Source organism: Ambystoma mexicanum, chromosome 13 (assembly GCF_040938575.1).
Source record: "Ambystoma mexicanum isolate Mex_15411 chromosome 13, UKY_AmexF1_1, whole genome shotgun sequence".
Lineage (NCBI taxonomy): Eukaryota > Metazoa > Chordata > Amphibia > Caudata > Ambystomatidae > Ambystoma > Ambystoma mexicanum.
The window spans coordinates 640,174,817-640,195,021 of record NC_090938.1 but is presented as its reverse complement, the minus strand read 5'-3'; the positions used below and the strand labels follow the sequence as shown (position 1 = coordinate 640,195,021).

Below are 20,205 nucleotides of genomic sequence, written 5' to 3'. Positions count from 1 at the left end.
ACCACTGATCCCGGATACTGTTGGGCTGCCTTCAATCCTCGAGTCCTGCACTCTGGTGAGGCTCTGGTCGTCCTGTTTCTTCAGGGTCCCTGGGAGACTCCTGGAGCTTCTGGCCGGATTGCAGACTTGCACTCAACTACAGATTTCTCGACCCCTGGCACTCGGTTCCTGCAGCAGCAAAGAAGTACAGCCAATCAGGGTGATGGTCCAGTGGAGTACGTCTCGGGGTTAGTTGGTCCCACTAACCCAAGGGAAGAAGTCGTCCCTTCCGGAGTTTCTCTTGTCGATTAGAACACAGTTTCAGCACAGCAGTAAGGCTTCACCGGACAATTCAAAGGTCCAGGAGGATGCAGCAAGCTTCGTTCACAGTTTCTTTGTCAGGTGTTTCTCCCAGTGGTCGACTCTACACCCAGAACCCTCGCCTTTTAAGCAGTTTCTCCCATTCATGCACAGCCTAGGATGTCAATCACCCAGCAGGGTTGATGTCCTAAACTAAAATGTCATCCAACCAACCAGGACTGGTTGCATTTAGGCATTCCTAGATACAAAGGACAGGGGAGTTTCAGGAACCTCCCTCACATTCTTCGTTTCCAGACACAGTGGAGCCAGAGGCGGGCTTCAGGGCTGAAGCCCGCCAAGGGTAAAACGAACAAAGGGGTCAAACCTGGTTTTGCCGTGCAAAGTAAAACCCAAGAAAAACCTCAAACGTAGAACATGGGAAAAAAATGACCGGTCTATTTTGACAAAATGGTCACCCATGGGTGCTATACTGCATCCGAGGATCTACCCTGCGGTAGGAAAGCACAATGGTAGGAAAGTTAAACTACTGCCACCAGCCATTTAAAGTAGTGAGGGTAACCTCTACCCCCCCGCCCCACCCCAAGGCTACCCCAACACTGCCACCTACCTTTCTGGACATCCGGCCCATGAAGCATGCGTCAGTCGAGGCTTTTGCTTCCACCTTCTCCCCACCCCCTCTTCCTCTGCCTGACTCCCACCCTGACAGCCCTGTCTTCTCTCTATTCTTCTATTTCTGATATTCTTGATTCTTGCCCCCGTCATGAGGATCAGCCTGAAGTCCAAAGCCAAGTGCAATTCCTGATATGACTCCGACCTAGCTACACTTAAACGTAGGTGTAGGGCGGCTGAGAAAAGAAATGGAGGGATTCCTGCTCATCCTCTGACAAACTGGCCTGTTGCCTTCTCCAAAGGCAACACTGTCTCTCTGTCCGTACCAAGAAGAGAGTCCACATTCAAGCCCCTGTCTCTGCGGCATCTAACAGCTCGGCCGAACTCTTTAAAATTTGTAAGGAGCTGGCCAACCCTGCTGCAGACTCTACCCCTCCCCTTGCCTCTCAGGCTCTTTGCAATGCACTGGCCTCACACTATCTCAAAAACCCAGGACATCCTGTCCACACTCTCCTCCACCCCCTCTCCGTCGGTACTCAATGACCCTCCAGAAGCCACCCCCCCCCCCCCAACCCTCCTTATCTTCCTTTCCACTCTTCTCCCCTGATGAGGTTTCTAGACAAGTCTGATCTATGAAAGCCTTGTCAAAACAGGTTCATCCCTCTTTCCTCTAAAACTCTCAAGGACCACATTGATAACCTCGCTCCGGCCCTTGCCGACTTCTGCAACCACTCCTTTGCCTCAGGATCCTTCCCCTCCCCTCTTAAGCACTCCCTTGTGCATCCTCTCCTCAAGAAACCCACAGCGGATCCCTCTTGTCCGTCCAACCATCGCCCAATTTCCATTACCCCCTTCTTAGGCAAACTCCTTGAAAAGCTGGCCATCTCTCAGCTAAACCTTCATTCTGATTCTGTTGGCTGTCTCCATGACCATCTGTCTGGCTTCAGATCTGGCAGAAGCACGGAAACTGCTCTCCTGAACATCCGTGAAGATCTGCTTTCCAACCTGGACTCTAGCATTCCCTCGGTTTTCATCCTACTTGATCTCTACTCTGCCTTCGACACGGTCAACCATACCATCCTGCTCAACCGTCTCCGTGAGAACCTGGGCATCACCGATTAGGCTCTGGCCTGGCTGACCCCTTTCCTCTCTGATCGACCCTCCCAGGTCCAACTTGGGTCCTTCCTATCATCTGTCTTCCTCTCCACCTGTGGTGTTCCCCCGGGGTCTAACCTCTCGCCCTGGCTTTTCAACCAATACCTGGCAACTCTTGCCCGCTGTATTGCCATTTTCTGCTCAAACTTCCAGTGCTATGCAGACGACAACAAATTTTCAGGCTGCCCTCGGCCACCTCCTCCACCGCTCTCATCACCGATTGCCTAACTGCCATCCAAGATTGGTGTGCCGCCAACGATCTTTGTCTTAATGCCAGCAAGACAGATCCTCCTCATTGGCGGCACACCATCACCTTCCTTTCCCCTCTCTCTGGCCGGCCTCCCTTGGCCCTCCTCCTATCCCCACCTGCGAGGCCAAGAACCTTGGTGACACCTTTGATTCCACACTCTCCTTCTCCGCCCACATCGCTGATGTATCAAAAAAGTCAAACATCCTACTGCACCTCCTCGGAGGTATTCTTCCTTTCCTCTCATTCCCCCAGAAGCTCACTGTCTCCCAAGCTCTGGTTCTCTCCAAGTTGGACTATTGTAACAGCCTCTTTCTTAATCTACCTGCCTCTACTCTCTGCCCTTTACAACTTATCCAGAACAGGACTGCGAGCCTTGTCCTTGGCCTCAAGCCCTGGGATCGTATCTCTCCAGCTCTGAAATCTCTCCATTGGCTTCCAGTGGATGCAAGGATTAAATTCAAAACCCTCTGCATTGTCCACAAGGCTTTCTGGGGCCTGGGTCCAACATACCTTCAGCTATACCTCTGCAAATACTTCCCATCTCGGGCACTCCGTCCTCCAACTCCCTCAGGGTCAGTAGTTTCTCAAATAAACAAGCTGAGGGTAGATCTCTATCTTCGGCTGGGGCCTCCCTCTGGAACAACCTCCCTGCCACTCTAAAACTTGAGAACCATCGCCGGTTCCGGAAGCACATCAAAACCTTCCTCTTTGCTTCTGCCTTCTCCTCCCCGCTCCCCTGTTGATTCTACTCTCCCTCGACACCATGCACCGCCCCCCCCCCCCCGTCCTCCAGGCCCAGGTACCTGCTCATCTTGCCACCCTCACGCACTGCCTTCGGGCCACCCCCTGCCTGCCAGTGTACCCATACAGCCCTCTCCTTTTCTTCTTGCACTTTCAGACCTACATGGCCTGCTGCCATAAACCCAGCACTTGCCACTTGCTGGCTGCACTCCCAGGGTTTGTTGCCTTTTTATTTATTATTTTTGTTTTTTCCTTCTCGCTCCGCACTCTCCTTTTGTTCCCCTTCCATGCACTTCTCCCCCTTCTCCCTCTACCCTGCACTTGCACGTTATCAATGTCACTGGGCCTAGTAAGATCGTTGTTTTTGTTCTCCCCTGTTCCCCTTTTCACACTCTGAAACACTTGTTTATGAGCGCGATAGAAATAAAATCTTCTACTAAAATGTGTTTAGTAGAAATGTTCACAAGTGCTCCAATCGATACTTCTGCCATTTCAAAACACCACACTACTTTCAAAAAAGGACCATGGAGGATAAACTAATTCCACATTTATATTTGTACTGCATTATATTACTACTGCTCTCGAGAATTCTCGTGGGAGACCATGTACCTTTTTTAAACAAACAATTGCTGGAAGGAAGACACCAAACGGTGCCGTCTGATTTTTAATTAAAAAAATCAATATCAACCGAAACACTTACATGAGAATGTAGGAGAAGGGGCTACTAGACAACCCCACCCCACCCCCTCCCCCCCAGCACACCCCTTAAAATGTGGTGTGCTGGACCTACAAAGAGAAAAGGTAAATAATGTCAATCACTTTACTATTTTTGGGAACGGTAGTTCACACAATAAAAAAGGTATTTAAACCTTGTGAGAAATCTAAAGTATTTCTCTGGGACACTGCACTGAAGGTGCTGTGTGTCACCATACAAAAAGTAGATGCCTATGAGGTTTGTCAGACTCCAAAAACAGAGGAAACACATAATCCAAATCCGATCAAAACACGAGAGAGTGAGCAAAAGGTCTCGCTCACTCCAGGGTTCAAATTAAAAAGTCCTAAAGTCCAGCAAAAGAGCTGGGGGTCTCCAAGGTAGAAGGGAATTAGCAGAGAAATGAGAATTCTCTCTTAACAGTTATTAGCCTGCTATTTTCCATTTCCTTTTTCCTGCACAGCAATAGAGAAGTATTTTAGGCATGCATATTGTGTGTTAAAGGTTTCATTGTACGTTTGACCTCCCTGTTCCCCTCCCGAGAGTGCTGCTACATGCAAAGTTGGTGAAATAGAAGTAGGAAGCACAGGATTAGTTATTGTAAATGTAAGCAATGTCTTAGTGCGGGAACTACTTTAAGGCAAGTAAATTGGCTTTTTGAAAATGCGTTTAGTAGAAATTGGAATTAAGGAATCTTAATATCAAGTGAGGGGGTGGAGTTTAGGCTAGGATATACAGCTGATGCAATTCAATAACCCCGAGAGCATTTCAACCCTGCAATCCTTAGGAATAAAACGATTTCATACCAAAAGGCATACAATGTTATTTATCATTTGCAATCTTCCATTAAATGCTTTAGACAAATAGGAAAACATGCAACAGTAAAATAAAGCGAATTTCAAAAGGAGGTGAAGTGTCAGAGCAGAGGGATCTTACAAGCCAATGGATCGACACCGATTGTTGCACACATATCTTGAAACTGCACTCTGAACTGAGAATTCTTCCGAATTTCCTGCTTGTGCTTGCTCGCAAACTCCTCAAGATTGGTTTTAAATGTGTCCAGCTGCTTGGACATCTGAAAATGAAAACCAAAATGGTCATTGACTGCGAACAATAGTTATGCCTACACAGCAAGAACTGTATGAATGTTCACAAGTGCTCCAATCGATACTTCTGCCATTTCAAAACACCACACTACTTTCAAAAAAGGACCATAGAGGATAAACGAATTCCACATTTATATTTGTACTGCATTATATTACTACTGCTCTCGAAAATTCTCGTGGGAGATCATGTACCTTTTTTAAACAAACAATTGCTGGAAGGCAAGGAGATCAAAGGGTGGCGTCTGATTTTTAATTAAAAAAAAAGCAACCAATAAAGTATTGTGGCAAAATATTTGCTCTTTAACAATACTACAGCCTTGGCATGTGTATTCAACATTAGTGGATGTGTATTCAACAATGTGTGGATTGGCCCTTTTCCGAGCCATACTACACGGTATTCCCGTGTATGCCGTGCGTGCCGTGTACTCTTTTCCCGGCGAAGGGCGTGGCAGCCCCATAGCCAATGAGGAGGCTTGAAATGGAGCAATCCCCGCTCCGAGCCTCCCCATGGCTGGAGGCTGCCTTCGTCCCCCACTGGGGACTCTGGTAAGTTTTTTTTTTTCCTTCTCCCTCCTCCCCTGCAAACTATCCCCTCCCCACCCTCCCAACCCCACTTACCTTCTTTTTTCTTCTTTTCTTGGAGCGAACGCGCTGGAACCACTTCTGTTCCCAGCACGTCCACTCCCGATGGCCGCCATGGAAAGGGAAAACAGACTACGTTTTCCCTTTCCCGGTGGCCATTTTTTTCCAACTTTTTTTAAAAATGCCATTAGTACCCCAGTCTAACGGGCCGGGGTACTAATGGCTGCAAGACCCTCGGCGGCGGCCCAATACCGCCCACGGTAATGCCCCTGGGGCTTCGTTAAGGCCCTTGCTATGCTCGGGCCTGTAACTACGGCCCCGGTGGCATTACCTGGGGCAGTATTGGCACGCCACCTTGGGTCTTATTGCCACAGTAATCCACATTTAAGTGGAAAGCACCCACATCCGCCCTTTAGTTTGGATACCACATGACATTGTACCCATTTCTGAAAACTGTATGCAAACGTCATTATCCATTCCATTGGCCTCCTCCATTCCCCATGTGTGCCCCAGTCAGACTTCAGACACCACGCTAATACACAATCATAAAACTGAATCCAAAGACAATACAAACACCGATTCTCGAAAAGACAGGACTTCCACGCAATGACAGTCTGAAACTATCGGTTCAGTTCAGCTTTAAATGCCAATAACAAGACTCTTGAGTGTTCACAACCACTCTCCCTTATTTCAACTAATCCATTCACCAATCAACCTACTAGTAGTCTTACACTACACAACACACACACACACACACACACACACGTCATACCTACTAGCACCATCACATTTTCCTATGCAAAGCTATTCAGAACTCACTGTACTTCTCTCATGTCTCAACGCCGGCAGGGAACAGTTTCACCCCTCCCCCAACCACTGGATAAAGTATACCTCAAAGATGCCAAAAAGCACCTGCAACGTGATACACAATACAAGTGGTTCAAAAGTGCATTATGTAAAAGTGTTGAGATGGGATACATTACTCAACGTAATCGTATTTCTGATGCTTGTATCTGCTTAGATTCACATGTTACGCATAGGCCGACATCTAGTGGAAGCTGCAGAGTATTACAGTTGTTGTTTTCAAAACTCGAAAAAAGGGACAGTGACAGGGCGTGCCAGTAATACTATCCCTAGTGTGACGTCCATTGTACCCATGGTCCTTCACGCGTCCAGGTCCCTCAGATTGTTTTGTTTCTGACATGAGGTTGCATGAAGTGTAGCGCGAGTACAGGTGTAGTAAAGCAGATAAAGCCCAGAGAAAACATCTATGTACCTTTTACTACAAGGAAAGGAAAGGTGGGCAAATGTGAATGTAAGCAGATACAGGCATCAGAAACACGATTACGGCGAGTAATGTATCCTTTCTGAGATTTGTAGAATCTGCTTCGATCAAATGCTATGCATAGATTAGCAAGCAGTGTTTGGAGAAGGTGGTGGGTTGGGAGAAGGTACAGCGGCAAATAGATGTTTTAGAACCGCTTGCCCCACCCGAGTATCTGCTTCAGTGCGTGTGTCAATGCAGTAGTGCTGAGTGACTGTGTGTACTGAGCTCCATGTAGCTGCTTTGCAAATGGCGTCCAGCAGGATGTTTGCCATAAAAGCCAGAGTAGATCCTGTCCCCCTTGTGGAGTGAACTCTTGGTGTGAAAAGGCAGTGTTTTACTTGATAAAGAGTAGCAGAGCTGTATGTATCCGACTATGCATCTGGAGATGGCATTCTTGGAAATGCGGTCTCCTTCTCTGCCTGGTGCTACGGAGACCAACAGTTGGTCTGTTTTTCTGAGTGGTCTGATCTTGTTCACACAGTAATGGACCGCCCTCCTTACATCTAGTGTATGGAATTTATTCTCAGCTGAGCTTGTTGGGTTCTGAAAGAAGGCCGGTAGCTCGTTGGATTGGTTCACGTGAAATTCTGAAGGTGAAAACTTCGGGTGTGTTCTTAATACCAATTTGTCTTTGGGGATAACAAAGAAAGGGTCTGGCAATGACAATACCTGAAGTTCACCGACTTTCCTTAAGGAGATGATGGCCACCAAGAAAGCCGTTTTATACGTGAGGTGTTTTACGGCTTGACTTATACAGAAAGAATTAGTACTGCTACTGATAAAGGTTCATCCTGATTTAGTCAGAGTAAAGCAAGACCTATTTGTTGTATCAAGGAACCTTTGTTGATTTTATTAATGGAGTATATGTTTAAGATAATGTCCCATAGAAAATGTCCAGAAGGAAATCCACCATACACACAAGGGGCTATGGAAATAAGAAGCTTGTATTAAAGCAAACACTTACATGTATGTACAAAGCATTTTTTGGGGTTATAGACAAAAACAAATAGTAATATTTATAACAAACCAGTACAACATAAACATGAGTGTTTTTGAAAGAAATTCAAAATAAAACAGAACATGAATAAAGCAAAAAAAAAAAAAAAGTTATTTGGAATGTGCAAATAAAGTGACACATGTATACATTTATCGACAACTTATGTTCTTGGAATTACCCAGATTCAAAGTGCCCGGTGTACATATCAGTCTACCTCGCACCCTTGTTTGAGAAGTTTTTATGGGATACCTAGGTAGTTCTAGCAGTCTTAAATCGGCCTGTTTTAGTGGGTTCTATCAAAGAAGAGTAGTATCAATGGTTGGATGCCTATTTTAGTGGGTTCTATTGGGGAAAAAGTAGTCCCAAATAGCTAAGTGCCAACGTCGCAGGGGGTAGAGTGGTGGAAACTCCACAAAATGCGTAAAAATCATATACAGTATTGTTCACTGAACCGCGAAAAGTTGGTTTATGAGCCCCCTTGCTGGAGAATGACGTTTCGGCGGCAATGGCGTCCATCCTGCGATCAAATCAAAGGGACGTAGAAGCCGCCTTCTTCGGGGCGATTGAGCGACCCCTGTAGTGGGAAAACCAAGAGAGACGGAAAAAGGAATAGGTCAGTTGTCCTCTTGGTGAGGTAGTGTTTCCTTCCAGGACTTTTCCGGGTAGATTAGTAAAAGAGGTGAGTGAATCAACCGTAGATGGATTAATTGCATATTGGACAGTGGTACAATTGGGAATGGGGGACCGATATAAGAGACAGAGTGGACTTCATCCCAACTCCTAACTCTCATTGCCTGTGGTGGCTGTATTAAATAAATGTCTCACCACAGAACCTTGTGGGAACACTCTTGAACGTGCAGGCTCCCCGGGCTGGGCGTAGCAGATTGCAGGACTGTTTACTTGACTTATGCATAGGCTCAAAAGGTGGGTCCCATGAGCTTTGCAAGTACTATATTGAGGTCCCGACCTGACCATAGGTTTGATATTGGTTTACTCCCTCCATGAATGCCTTAATGACAGGAACCTTCCACCATGATTTTTTACTGTGAGAGGTGGTGTATGTGGATAAAGCTGCTAGGTGAACCTTTATAGGGTTAAAGACCGAGTCTAATATGTGGAGCATGTACTGAAGAATGCGAGTTGGAGTACATTCTATAGAATGTATTTGTTTTGACTGGCACCAAATTACAAATCTGCTACACTTGTCGAAAAAACAGTGTTTGGTTTATGTGCCTCCTTCAGGATATCCATACACCTTTGAGGTAAATTAAGATGGCCAAACTCTACGACCTCAGGAGCCATGCTGACAAGTTCAGCGAGTGAGGTTGAGGGTGTAGTGTTGTCCCTTCGTGCTGGGAAAGCAAGTTGGCCAGGCACAGGAGCTTGATCAGATCGCACATCGTCAGTTTGTGCAGATGTGGATACCAAGGTTGTCTCGCCCACATGGGAGCAACTAGGATTAACGTCATCTGTTCCCTGTGCATGTTGTTCACCACTCTGCTTGTTGGGGTGGATTCTCAGAAATGTTTTAATTCCTCTCTACCTTAGAGACCCCAGCACTTTTGCTGGACTCTAGGACTTTTTAATTTCTTACCTGGAAAACCGAGACCTTTTTCCCCCACTCTCTCATGTATTTTCATGTGATTTAAACGGTTTCTTTTGGTTGTGGAGTCTGACAAACTCCATGGGCATCATCTTTTACATTGTGTCACACAGCACCTTCAGTGCAGTGGTACAGGGAAGTCCTTCAGATTTCCCAAAGTTTTAAATACCTTCTCTTGGCTAAACTACGGTTTCCAAGAGCAGTAAAGTGAAATTGACTTTACTTACATTGTAACTTTCTATACCTAGCATACACTATCTTACAATAGGGTGCTGGAGGGGTTACTTAGTATCCCCTTTGTCTAGCTTCTCATGTGACATTTTTATGATACCCTTTCCTTGATGAATGGCTGGTGGCAGTGGTTTTCTTTTAACTACCGTGGTGTGCCTTTACCACGGGCTGCGTTCGCAGCTGCAGTAAAGCACCCACGGTTGGTCTTTTTTCGTCATTTCTTTGTGGAAAGATCCTTTTTGAGATTTACTCTGTGTGCCAGACCAGGTTTGGTCCCTTTGTTTTGTCTTTGGCGGGATTTACGGGTGAAGCCCGCCTCCGGCTCCAGGGTGCTTGCCGGGGGCAGGAAGCGAGGGAGGTGCCTGAAACTCCCTGTGTTTAGTCTCCTAGGAGACAGGAATGCACTCCTAGGTGATTGGCCGGCTGGCTGTCCGACAATGACAGCCACCCTGCTGGGCGACTGACAGCTAGGCTGGAATGAATGGGATAAACTTGAGAATGTGTGCCCCCATGCTTGTTGATGTAGAACATTGCAGTGGTGCTGTCTGTGAGAATCTGTGCCGACTGATTTGTCAGATGTGCTTTGAAGGCTTGAAGCGCTTTTAGTCCTGATAGAAGTTCCAGCAGGTTTATGTGGTTCTATGCTGTGATTTGAGTCCACAGACCGTGCACTGTGAGATGAAGATGATGGGACCCTCCACACTGAGGGATGAGTCTGTTGGAATGATCTCTTGATTGATGATTGATTTTTTATTTCTATCGCGCTCGTACACAAGTGTTTTACTCTTGCACCGCTGCGTCATGGAAGGGTTTCCCCTTCAACAGATTCTCCTTCGTCTACCAGCATAGAGCTTGTACTAGTGTTGGCGCAATGATCACTAGATCGTCCAACTGACAGCTTGCCTGAGACCATTGTTTCGCCAACCACTCCTGCATTGAGCGCAATCGTGCGTGTAGGACCAGGTAATTGCAAGATGCCATCATGCAGAGTAAACGCATAGCTTTGCGCATGCTTATCTGGTGACCGGCTTGATACTGTGGTATTTGCAGCAGTATGTTTTAGATTCTTTCCTTTGATGGAAAGACTAAGCGGCCTTCTGTCTTAATGATGGCTCCTAAGAACTGTTTGGTCTTGTTTGGTACAATGCTTAACTTTTCCTCGTTGATCGAGAAACCAAATTGGAAAAGAAGGTTGATCGTTCTTTGGGGTGTCTCCCCCGTGATCAGCCAGTCGTCCAGGTAATAATACACTGGGACTGCCTCCCTGCGCAGGTGCGCTGCAACCACCGCCAGTACCTTGGCGAATCCCCCTTGGAGCGGATGCTATGCCGAAGGGTAGCACCTTGAATCGGTAGTGCTAGTTTGCCATCTTGAAACGCAAGAATCTTCTGTGAGCTGTGAATATTGAAATATGAAAATAGGCCTCTTTCATATCCAAGGTTGCCATGTAGTCCCCTCGCTTTAGCAATGGGATTACTTTCTGTAGCATTGTCATGCAGCATTTTTGATGCTTGACATAGGCGTTGCAGGGCGCAGATCTAATACAGGGCGCTTTGTTAGATCTTTATCGGGCACAAGGAAGTACGTTGAAGAGATAGCCATGTTTACCTGGTTTGCTGGGACGATTTAGATGGGGTCATTTAACAGCAGCGCTTTTACCTCTTGCAGCAGTATGCACTGTTCTTCCTTTGTGTTCGTTCTTTGTCTCGGAGGATGGTGCAAGGGTCGTTGTAGCAGCTCTACACAATAACCGCCAGCCACAGTTGAAAGCACCCACTTGTCATAGGTGATCCCTTCCCATGCGTGGGTGAAGTGTGTTATGCATCCTCCTACTGGAGTGACATGGCAGGGAACCTGGAGTGGGTGGTCATTGCTTTGCGGCAGTGGATCCACCTCTGGAAGAGGAAAATCTTCCCCTGCAGCGGTATCTCCTTTGGCCTCTCTGAAAGCCATGTGAAGATTGGCCTTGTGTTGAAACCCAGGACGAACCCTGACACTAGTTGTATCTAGAACCTCTTTGCGAATTTTGTCTCCTGAAGCGACGGAAATTATGGCCTCCTGTTTCACATGAGGGTTTGTTTGTAAGTTGTCCCAGTGACTTTAGAGTGTCATACTCTTCTTTTGCAGTTTTGAGTGCATCCTCTACTGCTTTGCCGAACAGAACATTAGGCTCGATCGGCATATTGAGGAGGGCCGCTTGTGTTTCTAATTTAAAATCTGACTGGCGTAGTCATGCATGGCGCTTTACAAGTGTGCCCTCTGCAATCATTCTTCCAGCATTATCCGCTGCATCTAAATTATTTTTCAAAATAAAGAGACAGCCTTCCCTTCGGCTAATGTGAGGGAGAGTTGGGATTTTAATGGCTCTGGGGCTGAGGCCATTATTGTGGCTATTTCTTGTAGCTGGCCAGGAGAGTGGTGGTGTTGGCAACTTTCTTACAAAAAGTGCATATTTTTTTGCTTTCCTTATCAGTAGGCACCTCTGATGATGCAAGAGGTGTCCCCGCCCCTTTCCACATGGTGATAACGACCAATGAGTCTGGCTTTAATTGAGCCCTGATGTAGAGGGGGTCAGAGGGCACTGGACAGAAACATTTTTCAATGCAGGGGTTTACTGCCCGCGTTAGGTTAGGGGTTACCAGAGAGGGTTCTATTTGCCTTTGCACAGATTGCAATAAGGGGATACATTTGGTTGCAGCTTTCTTGTCACCCAATAGGTCTTTGACAAAATCTTTGTCGACTTGTGTTTCTTGTGTCTGAATTTGGAAGTGATCAGATGCCTTTAGGAGCAGGTCATTGAACTGGATTTGGTCATCTACCGGCGAGTGTGCCACGGGCAGGTCTACATGGTATGACAAACGTCTTTGTCATCATAATAATGGTCCACCTCCCCTAGGTCTCCCTGATCCTCAGAATCCGTATATTCTCCAATCTTCTGGAAGCTTTGGTTGGGGTCATAGAGTTCAAAGTGGTCTGGGTTGTGACAGTGTCACCACACTAGCTGGTGGTGTGTTCTGGAGGATTTCTAGAACTTGAGGTTCACTCTAAAAAAAAATTGGCCATAAAGGACATGCGCCTCATGACTCGGTCTATATCTTCAGCAGACCACTGTGACAAACTTGGGATAGTTGAAAGAGTGGGAGGTAGCTCAGGTGTAGGCTGCCTCTTGAGCTTCATGGTTTGAGACAGTCACACTAGCATAGTCAGACAATATGCTGAAACAGGAATTTGGAGACAAGGTAGTGATGTGGAAACGTTTTATTGACAATGTGTTCTTCATATGCAAAGGATCAACCACTTCCCTACAAACATTCTTTGATTGGGTCAATCTGTGTGATCCCCATATTAGATTCACCATGGAGTGGGACCACAAACAAGTGAGCTTTTTAGACCTAATGATTTGTAAAAATGAAACATCCTTGGAAACAATATTATACAGTAAGGTTACAGATAAAAACTCCCTCCTGCACCGAGTTTCCACCCGGCTGGACTGAAATTGAACCTACCCTATGGGCAGTTCCTCTGCATCCGGAGAAATTGCACCAATAGGAACGAGTTCATGAATCATTCATCCACGCTACAGGGCAGACTAATGGACACGGGATACCCCAAGAAATTAGTTTAACAGAACAAGTGTGCTCGAACACACATCGCGATATCCGTTTCGCCCCAAAAGTGAAATCTACCAACAAATCGGCTAATTTGTGTCTACATATTCACCGATCAGTAATGTCCTAAAGAAAAGTGTAAACAAAAATTGGCACCTGGTAAAACAGGTTGGCAGTTGGCAAAAAAGCCTATGTTTGCCTTTAAACGCAACATGAATTTAAGGCAGAAACTGGTCCCCACTTATACGGAAATTGAGTCTGATCAGACAGTGAGGAATCAGCAGGGCGTACCCCCCATAATTGGACACTACAAATGTGGCAACTGTGCCGCTTGTCCCTTTACGAGACAAAACACACATTCGAATATGGCAATAACAAAAAATTGAAAATGAAAGGACACACTAATTGTCTCACAAAAAATGCCATCTATGTCATCTCTTGCCCATGTGAGATGTTATATGTGGGAAAAAACGACAAGACAAGTCTGTCAAAGAATTTCAGAACATCGGTCCTGCATAAGGAACAAAGTACAGGACAAACCATTGGTTGAGCACTTCAGCAGAATGGGACACACTGATTGAGACATCAGATGGTTTGTACTTCAAGCCATAAGAACGTCGACACGAGGGGGTGATGTGTCCACCATATTACATCACGTTGAACAAAGGTGGATCCATTCCCTGGATACGGTCCGACGGGGCCTCAATATCTCCATTGAGTGGAATAAACTGGTCACTATATAACACGCTATCGCAGTCATGGGATCTCCCCAGGCTGCATATGGTCACAGTCAGATAGAGCCACATACCTTTAGAAACATGGTAGTGTGCCAACCCTCATCTGTTGGTGTGCCTATGCGCTGGGCAACGGGCAGTATAACTTTTCAAATTGAGCCTTCAACCAAAAAGATTTCACATAAGTGGGATGCTTTAATTTCAACTGTCTGCATGTGGATCTGTAGACTACAGCACCCACAATGCACAGAGCCTTTAACCCAGCATTAGAGTGGACTAATGGTTAGTGTTGGTTAGTTACCCTTCCTCACTTGTAAAAGCCAGAGATTTGCCTGGTAGCACAGATTCATCTTGCAGAGAAGAATCCACCTGTCCGTGCACACCGAAGTGCATTTGCATGTATGCATGGATACGCACACAAGGGGGCCCCCCCACTTTGGAATTTTTGAAAAGTAAAAGTGGAGCGCCTTTTAAATTGCGTGCTCTTCTAGCAGGTGTTCCGTTTACCACAGAACTAGTCCTTCCCTGCATCGTAAGCACCTCTGCTCAGCCGTGGTGTCTTTTAGTCTACAAATGCATTGATTTCACGAATGCCTGTGATCACCTTAGACATCCCCCATGGGGCACTGTTTCCCCTGAGGTCCAAACATCTGCGCTCAGCTGCGGGCACTGTTTTCTCGTGTGTTGCAGGCGTCTGAGCTCAGCTGCAGGCTGCTTCTACCAACTCTATGTCTGAATGAACAGACATGCCCAGCTAACACATTTTGTGTTGGTTATATTAATTTGATATTGTAAAGCGCACTGCTGCCCGTGGGCATTAAGGCGCTATGAGGCAACTTTAAGAAGGCTTGATTCAAGGTTACACGAATGCGGCCTCAGCATAGAAGTCTTGATACAGAGAGCGAAGTTACAGTTGCATGGTTGACAGAACAGTGTTATAGTTAAAGGGTTAACAGAGAAGCAGCAGAAGGCATCCATGAGTGTAAAGTGCATAGACAGCATAAGGCATACAGGCCTTGTCAGACAAATAGTCTCGTTTTGATAGCTTTCCGGAAGGATGCATGGGAGTCAATCATCCTAATAGAAGGGGGAGGGAGTTCCAGTAGGTGGCTACCATTTGGGGGAAGCTGGAACCGCCCACCAGCACTCTGCGAGTGAGAGGGACAGTGATTCTGTTGGTATAAGCAGATCTGGTAGGTCTGAAAGAGGTGTGGAGGGAGATTCTTTGAGCTAGGTAAGGTGGGGCATGGCCGTGAACACATTTGTGCGTCAGTGCTAGTGTCTTGAAGGTAATTCTTTCCTTCACAAGAAGCCAGTGAACTTTCCTCCGGACCTCAGAGATGTGATCTCGTCGGGAGACGCCAGTTGCAAGCATTATTCTGTACAAGTTGTAATTTGGTCAAGTTCTTTTGGGAGGTGCCAGCGAGGAGTGCATTACAGTAGTCAAGCCTTGACCCTATAATTGCCCTGGCAATGGTGAGGCAATTAGGTAGGGAAAGGAATGGTCTAGCTGCGGTGAGAAGTTTAGAGTAGTAGGCAGAAGTGGAGGCTACTGCGTTGACCAGTTTATTCATGGATAGATCAGGTTCAATGTAGACACCCAGCATTTTAATGGTTTTGGCTACAGCGATAGGGATGTTATCCACTGTAAAGGAGACATATTGATCACCCAAGTTACCAAGTGTGTATGAGGAGCCAATTAGCAGGAGTTCGGTCTTCTCTCTATTAAGGCATAGCCAATTTTCTGCCATCCAAGCTTGGATTGTGGAGTAGATGGAGTTAAGGGTTTTAAGGTCAGCAAGGTAGTCCCCTGAGAGGGGGATGAGCACCTCAGTGTCATCAGCATAGTTGGTGTATGCGATGCCCAGTGCGTCAAGGATCTTGAATAGAGGTCGTGTGAAGCAGTTATAGAGTGTAGGAGCTATGCAAGAACCCTGTGGGACACCACACTTGATGAGACTGGGGTTGGCACAGGAGGTTTCCGAGAAAACCTTCATCACTCGATCCTGCAGGAAGGAAGTTATCCAGGCACAGGCCCTCGGGGAGAAATTGGGTACGGTAGCAACGGGATGGCATAGGATTTTATGATCCACCAGATCAAAGGCCGCCGATAGGTCAAGGAGCAGGAGGAGCGCAGGTTTGCCTGCCTCTCTTAGGTCGTACATTTGTTTTTTTTAGATCAAGCAAGGTGGATTCCGTTCCATGCCTGGGCCGGAACCCGGATTGCCGGAGACCAAAGAGGTGGTTATCCTTAATGAATGTTTGGACTTGCAGGTAGGCTGCTTTGTCCAAGATTTTTTAGCAAGAACAGCACAGTGGCGATTGGCCTGTAATTACCTGGGATGGATGGGTCGAGTTTTTTTTGGGAGTTGTCTCACCCAGGCTTTTTTTAATCCAGATGAAACATGCCCAGTCTGAAAAGATGAGTTGATGAAGGAAGTGATGACTGGGGTCAAGGAGAGGGCACAGTCTTTGATGACCTGAGCTGGGCAGGCGTCCCCTTTGCAATTAGAGGGTTTGATGGAGTTGGAGGGTGGCGACTTGAGTTCAGTCATCTCCTTGAAGTCGAACACATGGGCTTAGTTGGGAGGGGTGGCGGGTGTGTGGGTGTGTGGAGCGTTATCTAGGAGTTAGGATAGAGCTTTTTGGTGAGCTAGGATTTTGGAATGTAAGGTTAAGTTTGTCAAGCATGGCTGCTTGAATTTTGTTGCACCATGAATCATCTTTCATGATGGTCGGTGGAGGGGGCGCCGGGGCATCAAGCTCTCCGAATATAGCAAAAATATCTCTGGCCCCCGATTTAGCATTTTCAATCCTAGTGTTAAAGCAGGATGCCTTTGCCTGAATGATAGCTTTTTTATAGTCCGTGGAGAGATCCTTATAGGCTGCTTTAGTGACGTCATCTGGCCTTTTTTTCAGGTGGCCAAAGCTACCCTTTTTTTAGAGAAAAATGCTGAGAGCTCTTGTGTGAAACAGGCATTGGAATGCTTTACTTTCTTCGCTTTTTTAAGGGTAAGTGGCGCAACTGTGTTGACAGCCAAAGTGATGGTCTGATTGAAGGCAAGGGCCAGAGTATCTGGGTCACTCGGGAATGGGGGCTAGAGCTCGGGGACAGCAACATGGGGGGGCAATGTTCTCCTCTGTGAGTTTGCGTGAGCTTCTTGCATAGGCTGCAGGAAGAGGGGTAGTGTATTTGGGGGGGCCTTTGGAGGCAAGAAGGTCAAATTTGATGCAAAAATGGTCTGACCACAGGATGGGGGGAGATGGCAGAGACTAGGAGAGACCAATTATGGTGGGCAACCCAGTCGAGCGCACAACCTTTGCCGTGTGTAGGCTGCAATATTGCATGTGTGAACCCAGGGGTTGGTTAGGACTTTTTGCAGGGCTCGGATGTTGACATCTTTGGGGTCATGAAGACCTAAGTTGAGGTTGCCTAGAAGCAGGACTTTGGAAGAGTGTTTGAGTATGTCTGAGAGCGCATGGATAAGGGAGTCGTGGAAGTCAGAGTTTGGGCCTGGTGGGCGGTAGACCAGGTGGAAGGTGATGTGCAGTTGGGCGTTCACCTAAGTTTAAGTAGGAGGTGGTCGGCATTGTGGCCCAATTCCCTCTCACTCTGAGGTCAAGTGTGTCCTTGGAGATGAGAGCGACTCCGCCACCCCTTATATTCTGACTGGGTTTTAATAAGAATGCACCCCATGTAAGCGAGGGCTTACACCACACTGCTGAATTTATCTTTGAACATTAGAGTACACATACAACGCGTAGCTCAATATGGAACTCCTCAGAAGCACCTTTAACAGTTGTTTCTCTGGATATGTTCAACAGAGCTGCATCAATTGCCACGGAAACTATTGTACACTCATACCACAGAGGTCTTCCCTCTGGGACAGCGATCCTGTCAGATACACCATCTGTTCTCACCATTTTTTGACGAGGACGAGTACCAACCCCTTCCTATAGTTCTTGTAAATATAACTCTGATGATGCAATTGGCAAATGATGGAACATGTAGGGATACCAAGGGGGCCCCCACAGAACACAAGTGATGCCATCTTTTTCTCTTCCAGACAAGTGGCACCACGTGATTCTACTTTGGACGTCTAATTGATAACCATAACGGAAGTTGACTTGGGACACCCATTGTGCACGAATAGCAAGTAACCCAACCAAGCACAAGGTAAGGGTCTACACTAAAGTGACTGTAACTAGTTAAACTAGTGCACTTCGAGAGAGGGGTTTGGCTCATCTTGTGCCTCTGCTCTCTCCTCACCCCCCTTTTTTCATGCTTCCTGTAAAGCATATCCCAGGAGCATCGAGGACTCGACCCATTGTTGAAGCTACCTCCATAAAGTACTTATTGGAGGTGAGTGACAGCGAGTACAACCTCCTAAGGTTTATACACACAAGTAATCTGTGTTGATTTGAATAAGAGATTGGAGCAATACTTTATGTACTGTTTTGTTTGTTTGTAGATTTGTACTGGAAGACATCTTCCACCTGACGATACCTTTGGGCTAGGCAATAATCAAGCTCTACCACCATCCTGAGGACGGTCAAAAAAAGATTGGGCTAAATAAAAAGCAAATGCATTATGACTGAAACATATGTAGATGTTGCTCAAACAAGCTTAGTGCTATTTGACTCAAATACATACTCACAGTTGATATAGGCATTAGGCAATGCTTCATTGATAGGTCTTTTAGGGTTTTGAATAACCCATATCGTGTATATAGAAGTGTGCATTGGATGTGTATGAATGAAAGTTTGAATGCATGGTGGTATGAATATGAAGATGTGTAATTTATAATGTATTCAAGTATTCTATGGAATGTATGTGCTTTATGAGCAAACAGTGTTAATAACTGCTAATCATTTTTTGGAATACTATTTCTTTTTTTTTTAAATCATTGAAGTCAACTTGTTATGCAAGTTGTTTATCCAATCTTATTTACCAAGGTCCATTGTGTGATTTTCTGTACTACTTACCTGGAGGACCTGTGGTATTAAGGGTTCTATTATAAGGGTACCTCTATCTCAAGAGGGGTCAATGTGAACTGTAGGGGAGTTATACAGAGATTCACAGCGACAAGTATTCAAATAAACTCTTACACCCAAGGTTTCTTGAATAAACAATTATTAATTCATCAGTCAGTTAAAATAAGCCTTCTTCAGAAGGGAGCAGTATAAAAGCAACACACAAATACACTTAAAAACTGTACACTCTTAGTTTCTAAATCAGTAAAGACTCTTCTGGGATGGCCCACAGTCACAACCTACACCCTCGGGTGATTTCAATACCTAGGGTGATGGGGACATTAATATCTTACTGTTTGCAATTAGAATACTCTTACAAGTTAGTAAAAGGAAAAGGTTATTAGAACAAACAAGACACCACAAATATTATTAAGCAGGCAAATACTTTTGGATCCCCAAATCAGAGTCATTCAGTAGATCAGGTTAGGCCAAAGTCAATGGGCAAACGTCTTATATGGGCAGTAGCACTTCTGCTAGTTAAGTAGAAAAAAAGTCTTTTCACAATGTTTTAGAAGAAAAGAAGAATCAAAATGTAGGACTACAAGCTGATTAGACTTGTGAGGGGTAGAAGTTGCAAGCAACTCTACAACAGGAGGCAAGTTCTCTCAGACTTTACAGTACCTTTGTATTGAAGAAAAAGTGCAGCAGATGACTTCTGTTCTTGTGCAGCTCTGCAGATTTCACTGTTCCTGGGCCTCAGTCGTGGGGACAAGAGGGAGGACTTCTGGGGACTCCTGCTCTGCAATGGGACGGTCACCGCTCACAACCGGCAAGCTTTCCAACAAGTGGCACTTCGGTGTTTCAGCTCCTCGCGACTACCGCAAATAGCAACACTGCAGTTTCTGGCTGTCAAGATGGACTTTCCTTGCTTCTGGGGTCCAGCCCTCTGTTGAGGTGGCTCAGGCTCGGTCAGTCCTGTTTCCTGGGAGTCGAGAGGATCTTCCTGGAGCTCTTGGCCAACTTAAAAGCAACACACACAATCTGGTGTTCCTCTCCCTGGCTATTCGGTTACCAGCAGGAACTCTGTGGAAATTCAACCAGCTCCAAGAAGGATGTCCAGATGGCTTACTTTGGAGTTGATTGGTCCCAAGGGGAGAATTTGTCCTTGCAGGGGCTTCTCCGTCATACGAATTTGGAGTTTCAGCACAGCAGCAGGGCTTCACCGGGCAAGCCAACGGTCCAGGAGTTGCAACAGGCGTACTCTTCAAGTTCTTCT

The 20,205-nt window shown here is 46.1% G+C and overlaps 1 protein-coding gene across 1 annotated transcript in view; it reads right to left on the bottom strand.

Annotated features, from left to right (window-relative positions):
* Positions 1 to 20,205, bottom strand: part of SNF8 (SNF8 subunit of ESCRT-II) — a 460,264-nt gene that overhangs the window by 328,832 nt on the left and 111,227 nt on the right. The window contains exon 4 of the mRNA XM_069634581.1: positions 4,704 to 4,842. Coding sequence (XP_069490682.1) covers positions 4,704 to 4,842 — 139 coding nt within the window. The remainder of the gene's footprint in view (positions 1 to 4,703; positions 4,843 to 20,205) is intronic.